Consider the following 24,448-nt stretch of genomic DNA (forward strand, 5'->3'; position numbering starts at 1 on the left):
TCATTATTTGATTTTCCATGTTATTGTGCATAGATTGTATACAAAGGGGATTAATTAGACACTTGAAGGTGCGCACATTTGGGATAACCTGAGATGTCGGAAAACATATATCTAAGTTTAATCCACCAGACACTGTAAACAGTTCTTTTCTTTGATCAGACTTCAGCGCTTTGTGTTTAGGACATGCTTTTTTTTTTCTTCTTCTTCTTTTCTTTTTTGGATAAAAATTCTCTTCACTGTTTTTAGCATTTAATTATGTTTTGAAAAGCTACTGGCAAGAGCCAATGTGTGAACCTCATTTACATGAAACTGAACAAGGCTGCTGGCAAGAGCCAGTGAATGCTGCCTGCTTTACATAAAGCTGAACTGAGCACGGCTGATAAGACCAATCTGATTCAAAATATGATGTTTGGAAAGAATCAACTTTTGAGCAAACTCCTGCGCTGGCAGATATGAAATGTGCATCCCCAGAAAGACGATGTCATGTTTTTGAAAGCGTGTGTTGCTGTGGGCATGGTAATACTCAACTCTAAATCAGCTTAAATTGATGCTGGTGCGACTCTTAATTCATTCTGTCATTTTGGTAAGCATATCTAAGTGGAAAACATTGCCAAATGATGATGGATGGTCTGAAGTGCAAGTAGATCTGTGAGCAAAGTACATTGCAGTGGAACAGAAATGAGGAGTTTGTATTATACCCCCAGTTTGGTTAAATATATGCCACAGGATTAACTTATCATGTTTTTCCTATGAATCTGGCGAAGCACACAAACTGGCAAGAGTCAAGAGACAGACTCGAAACAAAACATCCAAAACCGGCAAAACAGGTATCAGAATGGGAGATGAAATTCCATCCCGAAAAATGCAGTGTCCTCACGTACACCACGAAGAGAAACAGCAGTTCTCGGGAGTACCATCTGCACGGTCACTGGCTGGAGTCTGTGATAGCCACTAAACATCAGAAAGTCACGGGCAAACAAGCTCCCTGACAATGATATGCCTGTCTTTGTCTGCCCCAACTGTCAGCGAACATTTCGTGCGCAGATTGGTCAATTCAGCCATCTGTTTCTCTATCTCTCCCCCTCTCTGCCACTCTATCTCTCCCTGTCTCTCTCTCTCTGTCAGTTTCTCTCCGCTCAGTCTCTCTCTCACTCTCTCTCTGTCAGTTTCTCTCTCACTCTCCGTCTCTGATTTTCTGTTTCTTTATCTCTCCCCATCTCTGCCACTATATCTTATTCTCTCTGTGTGTCACTCTCTCTCTCTCTCCGGCTCATTCTGCCCGCACACACACACACTTATTCACAAACATATACGTTGTGTGCATCCCGCTGACACACAGTAAATACACGATTATTCGGTGAACACCACACACACTGACACACACAGACCGTACCACACACACACACACACACACACACACACACACACACACACACACACACACACACACACACACACACACACACACACACACACACACACACACACATTCACACTCTGTTTCGCCGCGATATGAGGTTCAGTATTGATGATGGTTTTAAAGTTAATCAGTGTAATTTGTCACAATTTACTAAGAAAACCAGGAAGGACTTTATGGAATAAGTTCTAACTCAGTAAAGAAAAATGCCACTGAAAAGAAATAGGTCAGTAACAGAACGCCACGGTAATGCTAGGGTACATTTTAGCTGGTCATTCTTGATAGTAAAAGACTGAGTGATATAATATGAAGCTCTACAAACCTAATCTTGGTCAAATAGGACACTTCTTTAATAACAACATACCATTTTTGTTTATCACACACTTTCTCGACAAAACAAAATAAAAACAGTGGGTTTTTTTAAACTGAATTGTCATCAACTGGCAATGATGACATGTCCGTCATTGTGTTAAAAAAAAAGAAAAAAAAAAAGAAGAAGATAAAAATATGATCTGTATTACTGATAATCTAGCTCAGTGCTCTTCCGAAAGAAGTAAACAAACAGATAACCAACGAACAAAAGCCGGGGAATAAATAGAATTAAATAATATAAATAAAGAAAAGATTGAATGAAGGAAGGAAGGAATTAAACTACAGCGAGTACTGGTCCCTTTTTGTTTTCAATCTCATTTCAGGAGCGGGTTTGTGACCACAGTGAGCACATGCAGGCACTGATGAACATGTGGGTAACACTTGAAATCATACCTTGGTATATTCATACCTTAATTCTTTTTTGGCCAAGTATATTTGGATGGCAAATCGATAAAACTTTCGGGAAATCATTGTGACCCCCCCCCCCCTCCCGCCTGGGTAACTGAGGGGTGTGTGTGTGTGTGTGTGTGTGGGGGGGGTTATGGTCACTCAGCCGGTTGAAGGTCTACCACCAATGACCATTGCTGACCACTGACCGTCGCTGACCTCCAGACCACCACTGGCCACGGACCAAGGCTGACCTGGGAGAACCTATAATACCTGGGGGAATAGACATGCGGGACCATAGACATGCTTTCGAGCTTAGTTACTATTCAAATACAAGGAATAGCTTCCCAACCCCACGCGCCCCACAAAGCAAAACAAACGGTTGAAGTCATGAACTGTCAGTGAAAGAAATAAAGACGACAAATCAACGGTTACGAAGTGAACGCTGAAATGTCGCCAAATCAAATGAAATGTCACCAATCCACTGATAAGTCGTCGACCGGAGACATTTTAACGGTTCTCTGACATGTTGAATAGGCGCAGATCATTGTTGTTTTATCGTCAGCGACAAATCAGCGGTTAACTGAAAAGGTGACAATTCAGCAGTTGACACCTTCCTTGCATATAATACTGTCGCCGGCGACAATGTCATGTGCAGAAGTACGACAATATATGCAGTGGGGGTCTGCGAATATTGTCGCTGGTGGCAATGCTACAATAACTCTCTTTGCCTGTGCCTCTGTCTGTCTGCCTCTCTCTCTCAGTCTGTGTGTGTGTGTGTGTGTGTGTGTGTGTGTGTGTGTGTGTGTGTGTGTGTGTTTGTGGTGTTCACCGAATAATGTATTTACTGTGTGTCCGCGGGATGCACACAACGTATATGTTTGTGTTTAAGTGTGTGTGTGCGGGCAGAGAGAGAGACAGAGAACTCAGAACTCAAAACGTTTTTACTGATTCAAGGATTAAGATTTTAGGCATAGCCTATTCTTCCAATCTGTCCTCGCTAATCTACATCTATTACAAATAGCACACATATAAATGAAAGGAAAAGGTTTTCATGCAGAAGGGTATACATAATGAAGAAAACAACCCGCCATGTGGTCTTTGTCTTGTGTGACGTCTCCTCGTCGGCCCCTTCACATCTGCATCTGGGGTGGGGCGCTCCAAGATGGGGCCATGAAAGGGTCATAAAAGTGGCTCATAAAAGTTTGGTAGTTTGTTTCAGGCAGCGGGATCAAAGCATAGTGCGGCGGCTTGGTCTTCAAAGACCACATGTTCTGCAGAGACCTTCGCCATCCGCTCCGAACCACCTACGTCGTGCCCGCTGCCACCCACCAGTTACAGACTCGGCTGAAGCTTTAGATACGGTCAAAAGATCGTTTTAGAATTAGCTCCACAGTTAGGTAACTTAGCTCTGATCAAAAGATCAGCAAAAGACCTTGCGGCCTAAGTGTTAAGCTGAAATACTCTACTAAAATACCGATAATGGTTAACTGGTTGACCCTAGGCATCATCCGGAAGAAGGAAGATGCACAAAGAAACTTCCAGAATTTCAGGATCAGGATCAGGATTTGGGGCGTTGTTTTATACAACTTAGCCATTTTTGGCTTTTTATGCCCCTTCAAATTTACTCCTTTACATTGTTGGTCAGGTCGTTGACTAGCTCAGTCATTTTATCAATCAAAGTCATATTTCACTTTTGTCAATAACTCGTGTTCAGTTTATCTATGAGGTTTGTATTTATACTAGGTGCACGTTTGATATTGTTTGATAATTTGTTCCAATAATTTGTTACTCTGTTACTAAATGTAAACTTTCTGAGATTTGTTCTGGAATACTGTTTAAATATTTTGTCTGTACTGTTTCTTGTAGTGTCTACCTTTGGAGTTAAAAAAAACAACAACAACAACAAAAAACATGCTTTGTTTACATCGTCAAACCCATTTAATATTTTGTACGTCTGTATCAAGTCCCCTCTTACTCTTCTTGCTTTAAGTGATGGTAGTTGTAAGTACTTAATCTTTCTTGATATGAATAAACGTTTATGCTATAGACCAGCTTTGTTGCTCTTCTTTGAGCCCTTTCTATGGCTTGTGACTGCTTTATTTGCGTTGGGTACCATAGTGTTTCCATATTCTAGGATACGGGTCTAACTAGTGTTTTATATAACCGTAAGAAAGTAAACTTATCGATAAATGTAAATGCTCTTTTTATTATTCCAATCATTCTGTTCGCTTTGTTTATACTATTTGTTATATGTTTGTCAAATGATAATTTTTTGTCAAATGTGACACCTAAGTCTTTTTCCTCATCACATTCTGACACTTTTATTTCTTTTTACTACGTCAGAAGTAAGACCTGTGGACACAGATCGTTTTCTTTTCAATCGCCAAAGACGTGGAACACGCTCCCTGATAACCTCCGTCATCAGTTCTGATTCCCTCGCATCTTTTAAATCTCGTCTCAAAACTCACCTTTTCCCTCAGAAATAAGTTCAATTGTGGCAGGTCCACTTCCTTTGCGTTAGCTGTGCTTGACTATGTGTGTATACATATGTATGTGTACATAACTACATGCATGTATATGAGTGTGTATTGTGTGTGCGTGTGTTTATGTAAGTTTGTGCCTGCCTATGTGTGCGTATGTGTTAGGGTAGCTGTTACTTATACATGTATGTTAACATGTATGTATGCAGTGTGTGTGTGTGTGTGTGTGTGTAGTCACATTTTGGTGTGTGTATGTAACATAATGTTTTATGTTAACAAAAGCGTTTTTGTAAAGCACCTAGAGCAGATTTCTGGTTTCAGTTTCAGTTTCAGTTTCTCAAGGAGGCGTCACTGCGTTCGGACAAATCCATACACGCTACACCACATCTATTGAGCAGATGCCTGACCAGCAGCATAACCCAACGCGCTTAGTCAGGCCTTGAGTGCATGCTTACATATTTGTGTACCTATGAAAGTGGATTTCATTTTACGTAATTTCGCCAGAGGACAACACTCTCGTTGCCATGGGTTCTTTTTCAGTGCGCCAAGTGCGTGCTGCACACGGGACCTCGGTTTATCGTCTCATCCGAAAGACTAGACGCTCAGTTTGATTTTCCAGTCAAACTTAGGAGAAAGGGCGAGAGCGGGATTCGAACCCACACCCTCACGGACTCTCTGTATTGGCAGCTGAGCGTCTTAACCATTCTGCCACCTTCCTTCTGGACAGTGTGCTATATAAGTATCCATTATTTATTATTATTACCTCGATAGGATAATTAGCCCGGTTGGATGTGGCGATGGAACGAAACCCATTAAAAATAAGTGACCGGAACAAAAAACGAGTACGGCTGGCAACCAGCATTGCTGCTGATAGTTCCGTGTTCAGCTTCGCTGATTTAAAAATGATTTCACTTGCGACCTTGCCAGGATGTGGCCGGAACTTACGTCATTTGCCGGAGTTTGACGAAAGTTAACGAAGCTTGAGTAAACGAAGCGGCTGCAAAATGGCGGAAATTTTAAAGTAAGTGGAATCGGTCAACGAAAAATCATTATTTTTTTCTGAGAGCAGAATATGTAATACTCGTATCTCCTACAGCACAGTGTATTGTTCGAAACCTATGAAACACTTTAACTGTAAGAATGGTGCATTTTCAGTGATTTTGTAGGACCTAAGAAGATAGATAGTTTTGTGTTTCAATGTTGTGGTCCTTCCACTTTTATGATATTAATTTAGTTATTCTTGTATTGTCTTACTAATCTGTCATGATCACCATACCGGTTGAGATTTTAGAACAGACTGAACAGACCTGAAAATTTTCATGGTATTTGAAATGAAAAACATGCCGAAAATATATTACGACAGATGTTTCCGGTGCCGTCGTTTGAAAAAAACAACAAGTAACCAAGTTGTACTATTTCACCATTTCAGTGGTTGTCTTGTTTTTGTTGAACTTGAACAAGTTGAAGGCCCATCGTGTCACAGAATGATCTGAATCTGCATAAGTTCATACAAAATGTAAACTGCCTGTTGCTTACAGCAAAGTTATAGCATATGAATTTACAGGTGTTTGCTAATTTACTTAAAAGGCAAGACAGGGTGTAACAGCTGAAGAGTTAGTGAACAGTGAAGTGTGGTTTCAGTCTATGGTCCTGGATTCATCTTGATAGTGGTAGATTAGGCTAAGGATGTAAATCAGTTTTTCCAGTCTGAGGTAACAAAAACAAACATACAGTTTACAAACATATTTTTTTCTGCACTGCCATCATCACTTGCTGAGGCCCCTTTCCTCGGTATCTTTCAAGAGGAAGCCCTAACAGGCTAACCTTCTAAATCCTCTGAGTAGAGACCACTGATCAAAGTAACTAAACGATAGGCAAGAGCTGTGCCAGTCAGGATGATTCTAAAGGAGCACTTTGCTAGCCGGAGACGCCCTGTCTAGATACTGTGAAATAAAGGTCCATTGTCTACCCCTCACTCTCTCCCTTTCTCTCTCTTTTTTATCTGTCTAAAAAAAAAAAAGTATATTAAGTGATGTGCACACTGAAGTCACTTGAAAGTTGAGACAAGACGCATGACTAGAAGATTGAACTTGAAGTAACTGTATGTATACCTGTTTGTGCATTAAGCCACATCATGCCTAACACCAAAAAGATCTAATACTAGTTAATTATGCACCAAAGATCCCATAATCCTTGTCATTATCTGGTGGGCTTAGAATAGAATAGAATATCATGTCTTTATTACCAAGTGTACCGGGGTCACAAGGAATACTGGGGGTGGATAGTACATAAAAGGTACAAACATAAATCGAAAATCATACACAAACACAGATACAGTAGAATTTAGGACACATACATGTGCATATCAATATTTAGGACACATACATAGTGCATATCAATATGAGAACTTGTGCACACACACAAACACACACACACACACATTTAAACATAAGCTGTATATCACATGTGGATGGGGCTGATGACTAGATCTTCATGTGAGTGGTTGTTGGTTGTACAACTTATTAAGTTAAATTGAGACATGAACATACCCAGCATGTACTCATCCAAAACAGTGTGGCTGCTTTAAATGTGGGGTGAGGTCCACTCATTTGCATACTGTTTAATATAATTTACATGTGAAAGTGGGAGTAGAGACAGTGAATGCAGAAAGAAAACACTGAACTATTAGAAAAGATTATTTATTATGTTTGCAATAAAACCGGCTTTAAAACACTGACATTGAGCATTATTTAAAACTGATAGTGATATTAAAGTATTTGATCCAAAGAAAAAGAAGAGCAAAGTCACAAGAGTACACAACAATTTGACTCATTAACTTTTTTCAAGGTGAAACACTAACTAATTTGTGTAAGGGAAGTGACACGAACAGTGAAAAAGACTGTATTTTTGTATTATTATTTTATTATTAGGAAAAGTGCTACTACCTGTTGTTCTCAAGTCATTGTTTTCGTTGTTGCAGAGGAAAGCGGTCAACTGGCCGTAGATCTTCGGTAAGTCTTTTAATGTTATAATATTATTAACATTTTTATTGTGCGCTACTGAGATGAATGGTTTTGAGATCTCTGTACTCCACAAAAAGTGTTATGAAGCTGCAAACAGTTAACATGACAATATAAATTTGCACATTCAGAGATACAGATTGTGCACATAAACACATGCACAAGAAGAGTGACAGATACACAGGCACACACACACGCACACACAGTTTCCAGTTTTCCTTCCAGACTGTGTTTAAATACATGTCTGTTTGGGGTATGTGAGTGTGTGGGGTTTTTGTTTGTTGTTTTATTATTATTATTTGGAGGGGGCTGGGGTTGTTTGTGTATGTTTTTTTTCTTTTCTTTTCATTATTTTGTTATTTTTCGTAAATTGATATTATTATTAATACTAATAGTGTGTGTTGCCATGTCTCATTTTGATGTGTTGTGATCATTACTGAGATCTAATACTCACTTTAGCTCAGTCTCACAGTCTCTTCAAAAACAAAATCATGTTTGTTGAAATAATTATGGTCACCATTTCCCTTTGTGTGTGTTTGTGTGTGTGTGTGTGTGCATGTGTGTGTGTGTGTGTGTGTGTGTGTGTGTGTTATAATACTCCCATCCACCTGTGCTCCTCTGTTTAGAACAATTCTACATACTTCCTGGTACTATCTGTCTCTTCTGTTTGATCAGTCTCTGTAGACTGTAACATTTCTGATTCAAATCTAACCATGGACAATATTCTTTTTTTTCAATTCAACTTTGGTTTTTCACATTTACGGAATGTGGGGGGAGGGGGGGATATTAACTCTTTCTATACTAAGGTACGCTATAGGGTACCTCATGCCCACAACGCTTTGTTACTGTAGTATGCTATAGCGTACCACAAGTTTAGAAATTCTTAGTTCATAGGTTGACGGTTTTGTGCGAAACTAAATGGCACAGCTCTGTTCTACGGTCACCCCACAGACTTAAAGTGCACCTGTACTTTTATTGTGGCTGAAAATGCCTTTGTTTGAGTACAATACATGCTAGCGTACAGTCACCGTTCTCGCTCGCTCACTCGACAAGGTGGTGTCTCTGTCAACTTCGGCAAGTACTGTGGCTCAAAGTCAAATGCAAACTGATTCTATAGTGGATATCCACTGTGCATATGTATTTACCCACTCAACTGCTAGTTAGGAAGTGTCTATGGTTACAAAAGACCACAATTGTAAAATTTCTGTTATGAGAAAAACTGAATCCCTTTATGTCAGTTGTAAAAAACATGGATATTTTTCAAAATATGATAAATCAGTCAATAATTAAGTGAATGCTTTGAAACTTTGCGAAATGTTAGTCCATTCTATTATTTTTATCATCACAAAATTTCACAGCTTTATCAAAGTTTATGTAATTGCATTCTTTTTTTAGATATTTTTCTTGTAATGTAAATAAACGGCCAGTACAGAGAGTATAATGATGGAAGTCATCGGGCAGTATCGAATGAGTTAAGCACATGGAGGGAATTCATGAAATCATTAAATAATTCCTTTGTTATCCTTGAGTACTTTAGAATTGATATAATTTTTCTGTTTCAGATTCTGAAGAGGGCTTTGGCAGACATTGATGTGAATGTGAGGGTAAAGAGAACTTTCTCACAACAAGTAGTGGCTCCATGAGGGTCATGATCAAACACACATACATACATACACACACACACACACACACACACACACACACACACACACACACACACACACTATACTCCACTACACAACACCACACCACACCATACAATATACACACGTGCATGTGCATGCACAAATGCACACATACAACCTGCAATTGATATGGTAATATACCTTTGGTATGTTCATCTCTGTGAAGTCTGGTGGGTATGAGTGTGTGTTGAATGTCAACCACTGTAGATGTGAACATGCACACAGATTAATTCAGTTGATGCTGTATTTTCTGCATGTCTGGTCAGGTTTTTCACTGCCATGAATCATATGTGTTCATGTCAATAATGGCACACATAATATGTACACACTCACATACTCATGCTATGACTGTTCAACTCAGTGGCAGCAGAAAAAGTTAGTTGCCTGCCAAAAGAAAATAAGTAAAAAAAAATTTAAAAAACCCCAAAAACGAAGTCTAGATTTGATACTTCGCATAAATCCCATTTCTGTAACAATGCAAGACCAGACACTATAGCCAAAGTGACACATCAAAATTGCCTGTAACTATACCCATTTGTTATTTATAATTTATTTCCTTTTTACTTAGGTTTCGTTTAATTTCACACCCTTAGTTTAGAATGATAATTATTTTTCTCTGTGTGCATTGCTATGGTGTAGCGTGGCTGGTGTGGTGGTGTTACCGGTTACTTGGTGTGTGGGGTGGGGAGAGAGGGTGGAGAATAGATGGGGGGATAGGCGTGTATGTGAGTCAGTGAGATGGTTTGCTCTTGCATGTGTTGTTTTGTTTGTTCTCAAATTTCAGATGAAATGAAATGGTGTTTTCACACTAGTCTACATCAATTTATGTAGGGGGTGGGGTGGGGGGAGGGGGGGGGGATGTTTGTTAATGATTTTGATTATATTTGAAAGATTTTTCTGTACAGCTGAATGCAATAAGTCTTAACATTGTCCATTCTTTTCTGTACAGGAGAAAGCAGAAGTCCCCAGAACTAAGAGTAAGAGAGTGAGTTTTGCAGAGACTTGCTGTGTCAAGTAAGTGGCCAATGGTCGTTTTGAAGTTATATCTAAGAGTGCACTGAAGTGTAAACTTTAGGTGTCTGTCAGGTTAATCCAACCCACTCTTAAATTGAATAGATATAGTGTAGTAGAACTATTTTTACAAAACGGCAGAACCGGATAGCCCACTGTAAAAAGCAAGCAGGAAAAACATATTCCTCATCTAACCATCACCAGAAAGACATCTGATGATACACTCCCTATTGCATGTAACAAATGGTCTGAGAAATTGGGAACAAACATATAATGGGGAAAGGCTTTTAGTACAATTCATAAAATACAAGAGATACAAGAGATAAAACTGAAATGGCTCCAACTTCGCATAATACACAGAATCATTGGAACAAATGTAATTTTAAAAGAAATGGGAATAGTAAACAGTAATAACTGTGACTTTTGCTTGGAAGCTAAAGATAGTATTGAGCATATTTTCTGGCAATGCAATCACTAAAAAAAAAAAAAAAGTTCGGGTAAATTTAGAAGATTCACTAAAATCAAAATGGTTACTGTATTTACCTTTGTTTGAGAACAACATATAAAACACATTCATCAACAGTTAAGATACTCAGTTGTAATGTTGTAAATCTCCAGGATGCTTTTGTGTGAATTGATGGTGCATTTTTCAAATGGTTTATTGACTGGTAAAGAAAGTGCATATTGTGTTATGGTATATATTTGATGATATATTAAAATTATATATTTACTTGAATTGCAGTACATATTCTCACTATATCTGTATATCATGTGTTTTTCACCTTAAAAAAAAAATAATCTATGTTTTGTTTATAATGTGTCCTTTCTTATCTTATATATGTATTTGAGTATTTATGTTAACTGTATATATGTAATCAAAATTGGGAAATTAAAAAAAAAGTTTGAAAAAAAAGTTTTAAATGTCAAAAAAAAAAAAAAAAAAAAAAAGAAAAGAAAAGAAAAGAAAGAAAGAAAGAGAAAAAAGTGCACAAATGAACCTTCGTATTGCAGTGACAGATTGTTTTCACTTTAATACAACCATTGATTATCTTATATCATCATCATGATCTTTTTTTTTATCACTCATACCAGGAAAATTTAATTTTGTTCTATGATTTATTGATTATATGAAATCCCCATGGAAATTGGAAAGTAATAAGCACTATTTAATATATTGCCCAAAGAGAGAGAGAAATGGAGCATGAACAAGAACTCTGTTTACTGAACAGGCCAGTAACTAAGATAATGAAAAATGTCTTTGTCCCAAACAGAGAATTTGCAAGAGATTCTCCACAGGTTCTGAAGGCAGCAGAACATGACGATTCAGCCAACACGTCAGCAGATAACAGTTTGCACAATGTGGATGTTGCCCCCAACACCATCAATCCTCAGGTAAGTGCTATACATTCAGGTAATCTATCTATATAAAAGTTAACATTGCAATGTTGCTTTGTTGTAGTTGTTGTCTGTGGTCACAATGAAAAAAAAACAACAGAATGGTTACCAAATGTAAGTAACTAAGCTTTACATTCTTGGTATTACACACAGATCTGTCCATGGTCTACAACCTACAGCTATGAAGAGTGATCGTCATCCACCCTTGCTACTTTGACTCTTTTCGAGATTACTTTCAGATTGTTTGGGCTCTTTTAGCGTCACTATGCCATACTTCATTATGAATTATTATTGAAATGGAAAAGGTTTTTTTCTGTTTCCCATAATTTTTAACATTAAATTGTATTCAATGATGGGGATGATGGCAGTACTGCTATGGAGGCCTATTTCAATTTGGAACTACTTGACAAAGCTATACTCTATGCTTGCTAGGTATTTGCTTTCATTTTATGTATCCTGGTGGTCAGTTAGGCCCAAGAGATAAAGATACCTGCAGTGTTGGTCACGAAAATGAAGAGTAGCACTAAAAGTTATATTCTTTTTTAGATTTATTGCAAAGTAGATACCGAAGTCAAGGGGATTTTAGCATCAAACACTTTATGCTTCCCAGGCACCAGAAGTTGACCGGCCACTACCGGACAATGCAGGAGGTTCCAGTTTTATGTTGGATGATGGAGAAACCACCTTCATTGGTGACATGGCCAATCATGGGGGATTCTGTGAATCCACACGGCGCTTTGACAGGTTAGCCTTTGCACAAGTTATTTGGGGAGGATGCAGGGGTCCCCCTTTAAAAATTTTGTTTTATTATTATTATTATAATTTTTTCTTTTTTTATTTGCTTTCTTTGTTTTTCTTGATTAGTAGTTGTAATTGTTATTGCTTTTTTCCTGGATGCAGCAGAGGGGTTTCAGGCATCATTTGTTTCCAAAAGTGTATTATCGTATTCTTGATGAAGTCATGACATAAGGGATGAAAAAATTAGGAGCAGAAGGAAAACACCCTTTAAGGGATTAGGATTTTTACATTGAAAAATAATGCATGTCCTTCACACAAAAGACAGTTATTCTGTTGCTGATGATGTGTTTGAGGACAAAGTGATTTATTTCAAGCAAAGACAGAACTAATTTCAAGCTACAATTAACAATGGAGACAATATTGTTTTATTGTCATATGATATGTTTGTTTTGCATTGAGTTCTGTAACGTCCTTCTTGCTCTTTTATTGAGATTTACTTCAAGATTGTACTCATTGTATTTATATAACTGAGTGGGGTTGTTGTTTTTTATTCAGCAAAAATATTTGTAATTTCTGGATATATTTCAACTAAGTGTTTGTGCTTTGGCTCAACAGAAACAAGGTAATACATTTGTTCTAAACAGAATCAGAAGAGTGAAACAAATTTAGAATTGAAAACCATAGAACTTTTTTCCCCCATGCTGAATTTTACTGGCTGGCATAAACATTAATGGGCTTTGCGTTATTTGATTGATGAATGTTCACATCAAATATTAGATGCTAATAATAATAATTGAGTGCATCTGTGTGCAGGTTGGACAGCTGTATGTTTGGAGGAGCAGATGTTTTGGATGTGTCGGAAATAACGCAAGGAGACAACACTGTGTTTGCGCCAGCAGTACCTTCCATGAGGGGCACCAGCACAGCAACCTGCACCACAACCCTTACCTCCAGCTACAAGTATTCTGTTGGAAGTACTGCTGTGGAAAGGAAACAGGCTCCTCTACCCAAGACTCTGGACAGGCCAGCTGTCTTGAAGAGAGCCCCTGAAATCAACTTCCCCCCCAGCCAGGGGGACAGGACACTCCTGTTTGACAACCAGGATGGCGGCACCATGGATCTCACCCTCAGTGAAACCTCCAGAGGAGATTTCTCCTTCCAGAACTCCCCCAAGGTGTCTGCCCGGGACTTCCTCAACAAAATGATGAGGGGCAAAAAGGGTCCCGAGGAGAGGCAGGAGCAGCACACCATCCTCTTTTCTGACACTGGCAGGGATGGGAATGCCATGGAGCTGACGCAGAACTTGACTGAGCACAACTTCACTTCTGATTTAAGAGCAGCCCCTCAAGTCATGAATCCTCTTTCCATTTGTGGGAACATGGAGACTGCATCCACCAACAATGGCTTCGGAACCAGGAATGTTGGTAGTTTGAGCCCAGAAAACATTCCAAAGGTATCGGCCAAGTCTTTTCTGGCAACCCTTCGGCAGAACCTTGGCTCAATGCCAACAAGTATGTTGGCTCCTGAGTTGACATCTTTGAACAGGTCAGGTGCCCAAGGTCCATCACAGGGCATTTGTGAGAGTGAGCAAAGAGAGGAGGGTGACATGACCATGGAGCTGACCTGTGTGGATCCTGTCAGCAAACCAATTACCCAGACAGTTTCCACATCCGGCACAATTCAGCATGTGCTGTCCATGGCCCAGAAATGTAATCAGCAGGAGGTTCTGAACACTGTGGAGAATGAGGACGTCACAGAAATGATGGAACTGACCGGATGTGTGGACAACACTCTCAAGTCATTGGTTGGAGCCAGTGGTTTGGCAGTCACATCCATCAACCTTGGCACTCAACAAGAGGCCAACAACTCTTCACGCCAGAATCGAAACGCCTTGATGGACATCACAGCGTCTTTCAGCGTATCCCCACCCCCAGGTCCTCAGCTTACGGTTGAGACAGAGCAAGTTTATATCAAAGTGCCTTCAAACCAAGTACCTCAAAATGCAGCACTTTCGACAACTGTACAAGACTTCACAGGAGCGGGTCAGTCTTGCAGTATAAGCAACAGCACAGCATCAGTTCCTGCTTTGATGCCAGGCAAAGACAGCAGCACATCCATTGTGTTCATGGGTCAGGAAAATGCTGATTCCAACTATAAAAATATGTCTCTCGTGAACCATCAAGGCAACCGAGTCCCATTGAAATCAATGCAACAGGACAGAAAGGTCCCTGCTCCTGTCCCAGATGACTGTCAAGTGAATTCCTCTGTCTGCTTGTCTAGGGATCAGGCACGACTACTGTCGTTTCAAAATTCACAAAACCACACAGTGCACTTTGCTGCAGGGGATGATATGGAGATGACTAATGCATTTACCAGCAACATTCCCGATCAAGTAAGTACTTCTGTCAGATCCATCCAAGGAATCATCTGTCAACCTCCTTCCTCGACTCAGGACCAACAGCATGATACCAGTGCAAAGAATGGCCACAGAAAGGACAGTCACGAGAGGAGTGTACCTTTTAACATGGATGATACAGCTGCCAACATGAGCCTGACATGCACCACTCTTCCGCACACCGTGCCTCAGAGAAGATCCTCAGTGAACAGGACCGTGACCTTTGGCAAGGAAGACACTGTGGCCAATATGAGTCTTACTTGTGCCATCACAGATCCATTTGTACCTGTTGACAAGAGCCAGTCCCACAAGACTGTTTTGTATGGAGAAGAGACAGGAGCCAACATGAGCCTGACCTGTACTAGTCTCTCGTCCAAACAGGCAGGAAATAAGAGCTTAACAAACAGAAGTATACTGTTTAGAACAGAAGAGACAGCAGCTGATATGAATATGACTTGCGATGATCTCCAGCCTACAGACCAGAAAGACATCACATCCAAAACAGACAATGCTGCAGTGAACATGAGCCTCACCTGTGCTGCTCTGTCACAGACACAGCTGGGCAAAGATGACGTTCACACTACAGCTATGCCTGTGACTGAAAAGCAACAATTGCCGGAGAAAAGCATTGTATTTGCAAGAGAAGCAACAGTTGCCAACATGAGCCTGACATGCGCTGACCTTTCATCAAGTTTTGAGCAAAATGAAGCACTGAGCAGCAAAGAGAGCCAGGTGGCTGCTGTCAAATCAGGCCAGAACACAGTTCCATCAGAAAAGCATCAGACATGGGAGAGAAGCATCCTGTTTTCAAAAGAAGCAACTGCAGCCAACATGAGTCTGACTTGTGCTGACTTATCTGCAGTAGAGAATTTGGAGCAGAAGGAAAAGTCTTGCCTTAGAGAGAGTGAAACACTCACATTCAAAGATCCTTCCCAAAATACTACTACTGTTCCAACAGAAAAGTCTCGGGTATCTGAGAGAAGCATCCTGTTTTCCAAAGAGGCTACAGCAGCTAACATGAGCCTGACATGTGCTAACCTTTCATCAAGTTTTGAGCAAAATGAAGCACTGAGCAGCATGGAGAGCCAAGTGGCTGCTGTCAAATCAGGCCAGAACACAGTTCCATCAGAAAAGCATCAGACATGGGAGAGAAGCATCCTGTTTTCAAAAGAAGCAACTGCAGCCAACATGAGTCTGACTTGTGCTGACTTATCTGCAGTAGAGAATTTGGAGCAGAAGGAAAAGTCTTGCCTTAGAGAGAGTGAAACACTCACATTCAAAGATCCTTCCCAAAATACTACTGCTGTTCCAACAGAAAAGTCTCGGGTATCTGAGAGAAGCATCCTGTTTTCCAAAGAAGCTACAGCAGCTAACATGAGCTTGACTTGTGCTGACCTGCCTGCAGTACACAATACAGACAATAACCCAGCATTATATAGTGAAAAAAATGTGGTTAAAAAGCAAGATGAAGACAAAACAAAGACATTTCAAAACGATCACAGCCTGGCAGCCATGGACATGACTTGTATGTCTCCCGTTGCCAGGTCTGAACATTCAATGGACAAAGTCAATCAACAGCAGCAGCCCATGATTCTGGAAATCTCAACCAAGCTGAACCAGACGCAGCCTCTGCCATCTGATGCCAATAAATGTAGCACAGATGCCTTGAGCAGTAGTATTTCTGATCAGAAACATGAACATGACATGGGGGAGACAGAGGATAAGGAAACTGATGATGTGTTCTTTAAAAGAGAGCCAACCACACTGATGGAGATCACAAGTGTACTGGATAATCTCCGAAAGAAGATGGAGGAACGTGTGCCTTCAGAGGAAACTGGAACTGAGACAACAGCCACTCAGGTGGAGAAGATGAGCCATGACTTGCCTACAACAGGGCAGACAAAACAGGAGAACGTTAATACTGCAACAAGCAGAAAACTGCAGCTATCCCCTACAAAAAAAGGGGCGGATATGTTTGACTCTCACCCAGAAACAAGCCAGAGCGATGCCCTTCTTTCCTGTTCCTTGAAGCGGCCTTTGCAGAGTTTGAACACAGCAAACAAATCCCTGTCAAAAACTCTCCGACTCAGTAGTCAGTCAACATTAGACTCATCAAACATCAGTTCACCAGCTACTAGTAAAAGTTCAGATATTTTCAGAGAACCCAGACCTGTGGTTTCAGATGAAGAAAGAACAGGCGGAACTAACTCCCTCCCAGCTGCCTCCAGGTCCATGGGATCTACCAGTACATCAATGACCCAGAACCTGAGCCGAAGTAGCAGCAGCAGCAGTAGCAGTAGCAACAGCAGTAGTCAAAGTCTGCGTTCTGTGGACATTTTTAGTGAAACCATGCCGGTGTTTGGCCCAGCTGGATCCAACACGTCAGCAGCCTCCATGTCGGCCATGTCCATGTCTGCCCTTCACAACGCCACTGGGTCCTTTTTGTCACTGGGAAGGAGCTTTGTTGACAAACAGGTTAGTCCTGTCTCCAGCCCCTGGTCCTTTGGCCCTCCCTTTAAAGTGCAGTTCAAACTTTCCACAACAAATGTGGGATTATGATGACAGGTACCATTTCTACATTATTCAAACATCTGAGCGATTTAAACTGTTCTCATGTTAGTGTATTATTATTTTTAAAGTTTATTAATTATTTGAATTATTATCTAATTTATGTGATTTATCCTACTTCATTAGTTAATCAGTGATGAGATACTGGCACTGAATGAAAAAATTCCCAAGAATAAGCTATGGTTTTTAATGAAAACTGAGATACTGTTCGATTTTATCCAATCTTACACTTTAAAATGCCAGAATGGTATAGAATAAAGAGAGAGAGAAAAAATCGATGATGAAAATAACAGAAGTCTGTATTCTCAATATCTGCGTGTCTTTCATCAAAGCTTTGATATACAATGTACACTGTTAGTTTGCTTTCATGTTGAAAGTGTGATTATAATCAATACAAATGAGAGAATCACTGAGACATGTCAGCACACAAGAAGGGACACAAATTTTGTTTTGATTGGCTGTTCAGTTGAATTACTGCCAGTCATATGAAAGCTTGTCAGATAAGACTAAGAGAAGCTCACCTCAGCTTTTTGCATCTTTAGATACGGAGTAGATGTCAAACACGGGTTGTAATAAATTTACATATGAAGTTAAATTTGTATCTCTTTTACACAGTGTATAGACAGTTAAATAAAACTAAATGAAAATATATGACATATTTGTGTATGAATTCTTTTTCAAGTTGTTTTCACTCAGTAGCTGTAAAAATGCACAGTCTGCATGTTCCTGTCTGTTTTTGTTTAATCCTGCCAAAATAAGTTTTGTTCTCTTGAGCATTTCAACAAGATATATATATATATTTTCAAGTTGTTGACATGATGGTAGCTATTGATAAACAGACATTGGACTATCAAGAAATCATTACCATGGCCTGAGTATGGGTATGCATAGCACAATCATGGAACATTGTATTTGTAAGTGAAACAGTTAATATTACAAAATAGAAAATGAAGTTCAACTTCAAGTTAAGAATGTCAGCATTGCAGTGTCTTGGTGTTGCAGGAGAAGGTGGATGAGAGGAGCTCTTTCCTTCAGACCTGTGAACAGCTGGGCATCACACAGTCTGACCTGAAGGGCTGGGTGTGTCGACGCAGCAGTGTGGCAGTCAGACCGGTGGGTAACCCTGCATATAAAGAGAGTGGATTTTCTGGGGGGGGGTTTGTGTTAACTGCAAACACAAAATCATACTAGAACAACCACAATATATATATATATATATATTTTTTAAGAGATAGATACACAATACATTGTGACTTCTCCAAGTGATAAGATGGATGTGAGGCCACGCCCCCTCAGTCTCCACCCCGCTCCTCCTCACCCCTCTCACACGGTCACTTGATTAAGTTGTCATCAGACCGCGTTGGCTGCGTGCCAAGAATAAAGCTCTGCTGCTAATTCGGTCATCTGTCGTCTGCTAACATCTGTACAACCAGCATCACTCACTGACAGTCGCATCGTGGCCACTCTCTTCATTATTCATTTATTTTCTATCAGATCGTCCTATAAATGTTCATCTCCATCTTCTCCTTCGAATTTACGCTTCAATTCTTTCTGAGCATCAGCTAAAGAAAGAAATCATGGTTGATTTAGTTCGTCACGATCGCATGTCTTGAGCACGGCGTCAGTCCGACATTTTGTTGAGCGAGCGAGGAGAGAAGTCAGGCAAACTACAGAGTCCACAAAAAGTTCAGGACAACATGGGAACTTGTTCAGTTTTCTTCTTGGGAGCATTGTGAAATGCTGAATTTTCAGCATACAGTGTTTTGTTTATGCAGCCTACGTAAATTGTGTTTGTCTTGTTTTGACTGAGTGAGTACCATCTGTAACAAGAGGTGCTTTCTAACACTCCCAGTTTTTTACAATAAAAAACCAAAGTTGTAATGTACACAAACCACACAATAATTGTACATTTTGGGGTGAAACATTGAATTTTGAAACAAATTTTCAAGTTGTTTATGGTGCACATGTGCTTAAAGTATATCTGTATTCATCATTCAGTGTGTCAGCATTAGTCTAGGCCTTTTCAAACGCATAAAAACTCATGAGAGTGTCAAGACCACCAAAAACAAAGCAACTGTTACTGTTTGCTTTCTGTATACAGTTTGTCAGTCACACAGGAAAATCTCTCACTTTGCACTGATAATTTCACATGATGATTTTAGCAATAGAAAACAAAGCTACATGCACCGTCTGTCTAACTCTCACTGTTTGTTATGTGTACATGACACTGCAGTACCTGCTTCTCTATTTTGAACTGTTTATTTTTTGCAGGAGGTGTCATGCGACACAGTGGAAGATCAGCTGAATTCAGCTTCTGTGGTCAGGCAGGAATGTGAATTCAAAGTAGAGTTTGTCAGTGCCATGGATGCCATGCAGCAGAGGTACTATGCTGTTTCATCTTCTCCCTGAGTGTATTGCCTGTCTTTAAAAGTAAAGCATCACATATCTGCTCAAACAACGGTGATTGTTTTTGTAAAACTTTCTAATTTATTATGTGTGTGAATGCCTTAGATCTCCAGAAATATGCTCCCATGGTCCATACAGTAATGTAAGTCTGGGAAAAAACAGATAACTTTTTCTAGGGCTGGAAAAGTTGTGGGAAAATATTTTGCCCTTAAGGGTATGGAAGTCTTTGAATTTTGATAAAACCTTGGGCCAGTGACATTGATTCAAAAAAGAGCTTAATGCATTTGAAAAACAAACAATTTTTTTTTTTGAGGTGGTTAAAACTGAACATGAATACTGCCTCAGTAGGCTATCTGCCAACTACTTTCACCAGCAGTGTAGTAAATGAAATTTTGATTCAGTTTAGTTTTGTGTTTGGTTTAGAAAATTATCAGTCTGGTCTGGAAAAAAAAAACATGAAATGTTATTTGGTTAAATCTGTGGCAACCCTGTGCTCCTGTGATTGATTTTCTTCTGGATTTCACCTCCTCTCACATCATTTGTGTCTGTGTGTGTGTGTGTGTGGCTAGCATCTACAGCAATGTGCTTGTGTCTTCAACATAAAAATGATAAGCCAGTGCTTTTCATTTTGAACAGCTCAAATGGCATTGTCATTGTGTTGTTGTTTTGTGTTTTGTTCCCAGGGAAGAAATGTCAACAGAGGAACTGGAGAAGATGGTGATGAGACAGATAGGCCAGCTTGGGCTGGTAGCTGAATCAGAACAGGTATTATTATTATTATTATTATTATTATTATGAGCATTTACACCTAATCATGAAAATAAGCCCTAGGCGTTTACAAATAGAACACATATATGTAAATATCAAAAAGGAAGAAATTGACCACAAGATCCCAAACTTTATCAAAAACTATTCACCCACCCCCTCCCCCCTCACACTTGTTTGTGATTTCCTTCTGCTAAAATTGTTGCCAGTTTAAGGAAGAATTGTCCTGCAAAGTTAGTTATTCTCAACAAAGCAAGAAAAGAAAGAAATGGGTGGATTCTGTGACGTGGATGGAATTTAGGTTAAAGATGGTTGCTTATGTGTATGTTTAAGTGGGGAAGGGGTATGCTTTTGTTTCTTCTCTTTTTTTTTTTTTTTTTTCCTTTGTGCTCGACAATTATCTCTCAAAGATTGAAAATAGATAATCTTGTGAGAAAATGTTTCATTCAATTCACAATTTAAACTGATCATAGTTTGCTGTCACTTTCCCTTTAAACATGTATGTTTCTGAACCTTTCTCTCTTTTAATGTATTTTTGACTCACTTGTGTAAACAACATGAGTCTATGTTTTAACCCAGTGTTCGGTTGTCTGTGTGTCTGTGGCAGACTTCAACATTGCCATTTTCTCTGCAAATACTTTGTCAGTTGACACCAAATTTGGCATAAAAATAGGAAAAATTCAGTTCTTTCCAGTCATCTTGTTTAAAACAATATTGCACCTCTGGGATGGGCACAAAAAAATAATAAAAAAAGAAGCCAAATTATATGCAAACTTAATTTACTGTTATATTTATATTTTTTATGCTCTAAATTTGGCACTTTGATTTGATATTCTGACACAACAACAAGAGCAGTCATTTTTATCATTTTTTGTTCAAACAGGAACTTCTCTTGCTAAGCATGGAAGTTGTATTTCTGGTGCATGTCATTGCTGTAGATAGTAAAAAAGGAAATTAATCTGTAATTAATGCTAGGGGTGTTAATTTGCTTTAAACTGATCTTCCTCATCTTAACCCTTTGAGCCCTGACCACCGCTTTACCGGTGGTAGAAAAAAATGACATAATGCCTAGCCACCGGTTGAGCGGTGCGTAAACACTTGAGTCGTGTTTTGCTATTGGTTGACTTATATTGAAGAGCCAATCAGAAAAACCGTAATATTCTGATGTCAGCGAACGTAGTACCAACATGGCCACGCCTTTTCACTGTGTTTTGTGCATGTGCTTTGGATAAAAAAGATCAATTTCAATATAAGTCAACCAATAGCAAAACACGACACAAGTGTTTTCGCACCGCTCAACCAGTGGCTAGGCATTATGTCATTTTTCTCTACCACCGGTAAAGCGGTGGTCAAGGCACACTTTTTATATCTGCCGTGACACATTAAATACCAATTATTTGCAAATTTTGGCTCAGGAGCTCAGGCAGAAGGGTTAAAATTGCTCAGGAACTCAGGGCTCAAAGGGTTAAACATTACATTTTGAAATTATACTCAATACATAAAAAGCTTGTGTGTTTTACTCTCAGTGTACAGGGCTTTCACTATGTTCATTCGCCCAAGTGGTCTTTTTCGGAAAATACTAAAATCAATACTATGATTGACTTTATAGATCTATTGGCTGAGCCCTGAAGGCCATGGGCAAAAATCAATTGCGTACACATATTTATACATATTCAAAGTGCGTGCTCATATTCTTCGCAAACGCGAAGGACGCCATTTTGTTTCAAGTTGTTGACCTGCCTGTTCAATCCTATGTTCAATTGACAACACAAGATAACATGTGATGGAAAGTTGGAGAAGGAGACTGTTAAATATTTATTCAGAGAAAGATTTGTGAATGCCTCATCACTAACTGGATTATGCCCCAAACTGCCATAAAAATATCAACAAAATCAGTCGGAATTCACAGTTAAAAATAATAAACCATGATAGTTAATACTCTTGATGAAACGTAAAAATTTCCAGTCTTGACTTTTCTCAAAATGAACTCCTTTTCACTTCATACAACGTTTAGAAGTACTTGTACTTGGCTCTTACATGTTCTTAGTTTAACAAAATACTTGATTTTCATATCAACTTTAAAACTAGAATGAACATAAAAGAGAAATTGAATCGACCGTGTCATACATTCCCGGCAGGTGTAACTAAACTTGTACATCTATCTAGATCCAGAGAAAACGGCTTATTGTTGCAGTGTGATTGCGGCAATAGCCACGTCTCCTTTACCGTGGACTTAAAAAGAATTTTTAATTGGCCTTAAAGATTTTTTGAATGCCCAAGATGCAACAGAATAATATGAGTTAAACAGCGTTCTCACTGCAAATACCGCAATCGATTTATCGCCCTTTAAAAAAGCATGTTTAAATGTTAAATTTTATAACGCCAGTTAAGGAGCCATGATAGTGTATTGGGTAAGGCAGTTTCTTCTCACCCGAACATGTGAGGTTCGAATCTGCCGTCAGGACTTTTTTTTTTTTTTTTTTTTTTTACCCAAAGCTTTATAATAACAAATACAGAACACATTTTAATGATTAGATTTTTTAGTGTATCACAAGTGAGTCTTGAAGGCTTTGCCTCTCTTCTTTATTGTATGAATCCATTTAAAATTTCTCTGCAGTAATATGGCCACACCTGTGCACTGTGTAATTTACAGATTATGTTTTATATATTGTGGTATATAACTTTCTTATCCCCAAAATTTATCACTGTGATGTTGAGGTTGCTGTACCCAAGAAGCTTGCATTGCCACAGTACCAGTAGTTACCTTTTAGACACTAAAAGATAATAAATTCTATAACGTGGTATTTTACTGTTCCTGAAAATGAAAAATTGAGAACAGAATCAGAATGTGATGCATGATCTGTTTCAGTCTCAGTCAGTGCGGCAGCAGATACGCAGCTTGCTTTTCGCCGGTCGTAAACATGCCCAGGTCCTGTGGAAGACACACAAGGCAGAGAGGCTGAATGCTCTGACACAAAAGATGGAGGTTTGTGATGCAGTTATACTGGTCATGTAGATCTCTCTGCAAGTGATGTGGAAATATCATTTAATTGATATTGGTTATGTAGGTCTTATCTGCAAGTGATGTGGAAGAATTATTTTATTGATACTGGTCTTGTAGGTCTATGTGCAGGTAATAAGGAATTATTCATTGGTATTGGTTTGGCCTAGAGTGGTCGGCTGGGTGTTAAGCAACAACAAAAAAAGATTTACTTTGGTAACCTAGATCTATCTGCAGATTGTATGTCTCTTGGGTGTGAGGTTTTGAATACAGTTATATGGAAGATTGTTCGATTAAAATTTGGTTTGATTTCTCTCTTTGGAAGTCGCTAGTATGTTTTTTGATAAATGATATACCTAGTGTGCAGGTAATAGAGGGAAAATTGTTGCATAAAACCTGTGTCCTTTCTTCTTTTTTCAGCAGCTCCTGCAAGTATCTGATATCTGCCAGGATGAATTTTTCTTTCTTTATTTTTCATAAATGGTTGTAGGAAAGTTTCCATATTCAGCCCTGTCTCTCAAAAATCAATGAATCAGACCCCGTGCTCTAAAATGAAATGTCTTCAGTAGTTTGTATACTTTTTTTTTTTTTTTTTTAACTGATGTAGTCTTACTTTCTGTTGTTTTTTTTGTTTGGTTGTTTTTTTTTTTTTTTTTTTTTTTTTTTTTTTTTTTTTTTTTTCCACTTGTAGTCCATTACTCTGAAGTATAGAGCTTCAGTAAAGGGAATTGCAAATGCAGGAGGTGATGGTGACTTCATTTACACACACGCAGACGACAAGGACACAAACATTTTCTTCCCAGTA

At 39.1% G+C, this 24,448-nt stretch overlaps 2 protein-coding genes across 2 annotated transcripts in view; one reads left to right on the top strand and one right to left on the bottom strand.

The window, feature by feature from the left end:
• The window catches only part of LOC143296505 (peroxiredoxin-5, mitochondrial-like), a 12,808-nt gene extending 7,213 nt beyond the window's left edge, over window positions 1–5,595 (bottom strand). The window contains exon 1 of the mRNA XM_076608474.1: window positions 5,423–5,595. Within this exon, the coding sequence (XP_076464589.1) occupies window positions 5,423–5,521 (99 nt within the window). The 5' untranslated portion in view covers window positions 5,522–5,595. The remainder of the gene's footprint in view (window positions 1–5,422) is intronic.
• Window positions 5,596–5,663: 68 nt separating this feature from the next.
• The window catches only part of LOC143296293 (uncharacterized), a 30,525-nt gene continuing 11,740 nt past the window's right edge, over window positions 5,664–24,448 (top strand). Inside the window, exons 1-11 of the mRNA XM_076608145.1 lie at window positions 5,664–5,680; window positions 7,640–7,670; window positions 9,242–9,277; window positions 10,314–10,378; window positions 11,647–11,767; window positions 12,381–12,514; window positions 13,322–17,378; window positions 18,474–18,584; window positions 19,743–19,852; window positions 20,561–20,642; window positions 23,512–23,628. Of these exons, the coding sequence (XP_076464260.1) occupies window positions 5,664–5,680; window positions 7,640–7,670; window positions 9,242–9,277; window positions 10,314–10,378; window positions 11,647–11,767; window positions 12,381–12,514; window positions 13,322–17,378; window positions 18,474–18,584; window positions 19,743–19,852; window positions 20,561–20,642; window positions 23,512–23,628 (4,881 nt within the window). The remainder of the gene's footprint in view (window positions 5,681–7,639; window positions 7,671–9,241; window positions 9,278–10,313; window positions 10,379–11,646; window positions 11,768–12,380; window positions 12,515–13,321; window positions 17,379–18,473; window positions 18,585–19,742; window positions 19,853–20,560; window positions 20,643–23,511; window positions 23,629–24,448) is intronic.

This window comes from Babylonia areolata, chromosome 21 (genome assembly GCF_041734735.1).
Source record: "Babylonia areolata isolate BAREFJ2019XMU chromosome 21, ASM4173473v1, whole genome shotgun sequence".
Classification (NCBI taxonomy): Eukaryota; Metazoa; Mollusca; class Gastropoda; order Neogastropoda; family Buccinidae; genus Babylonia; species Babylonia areolata.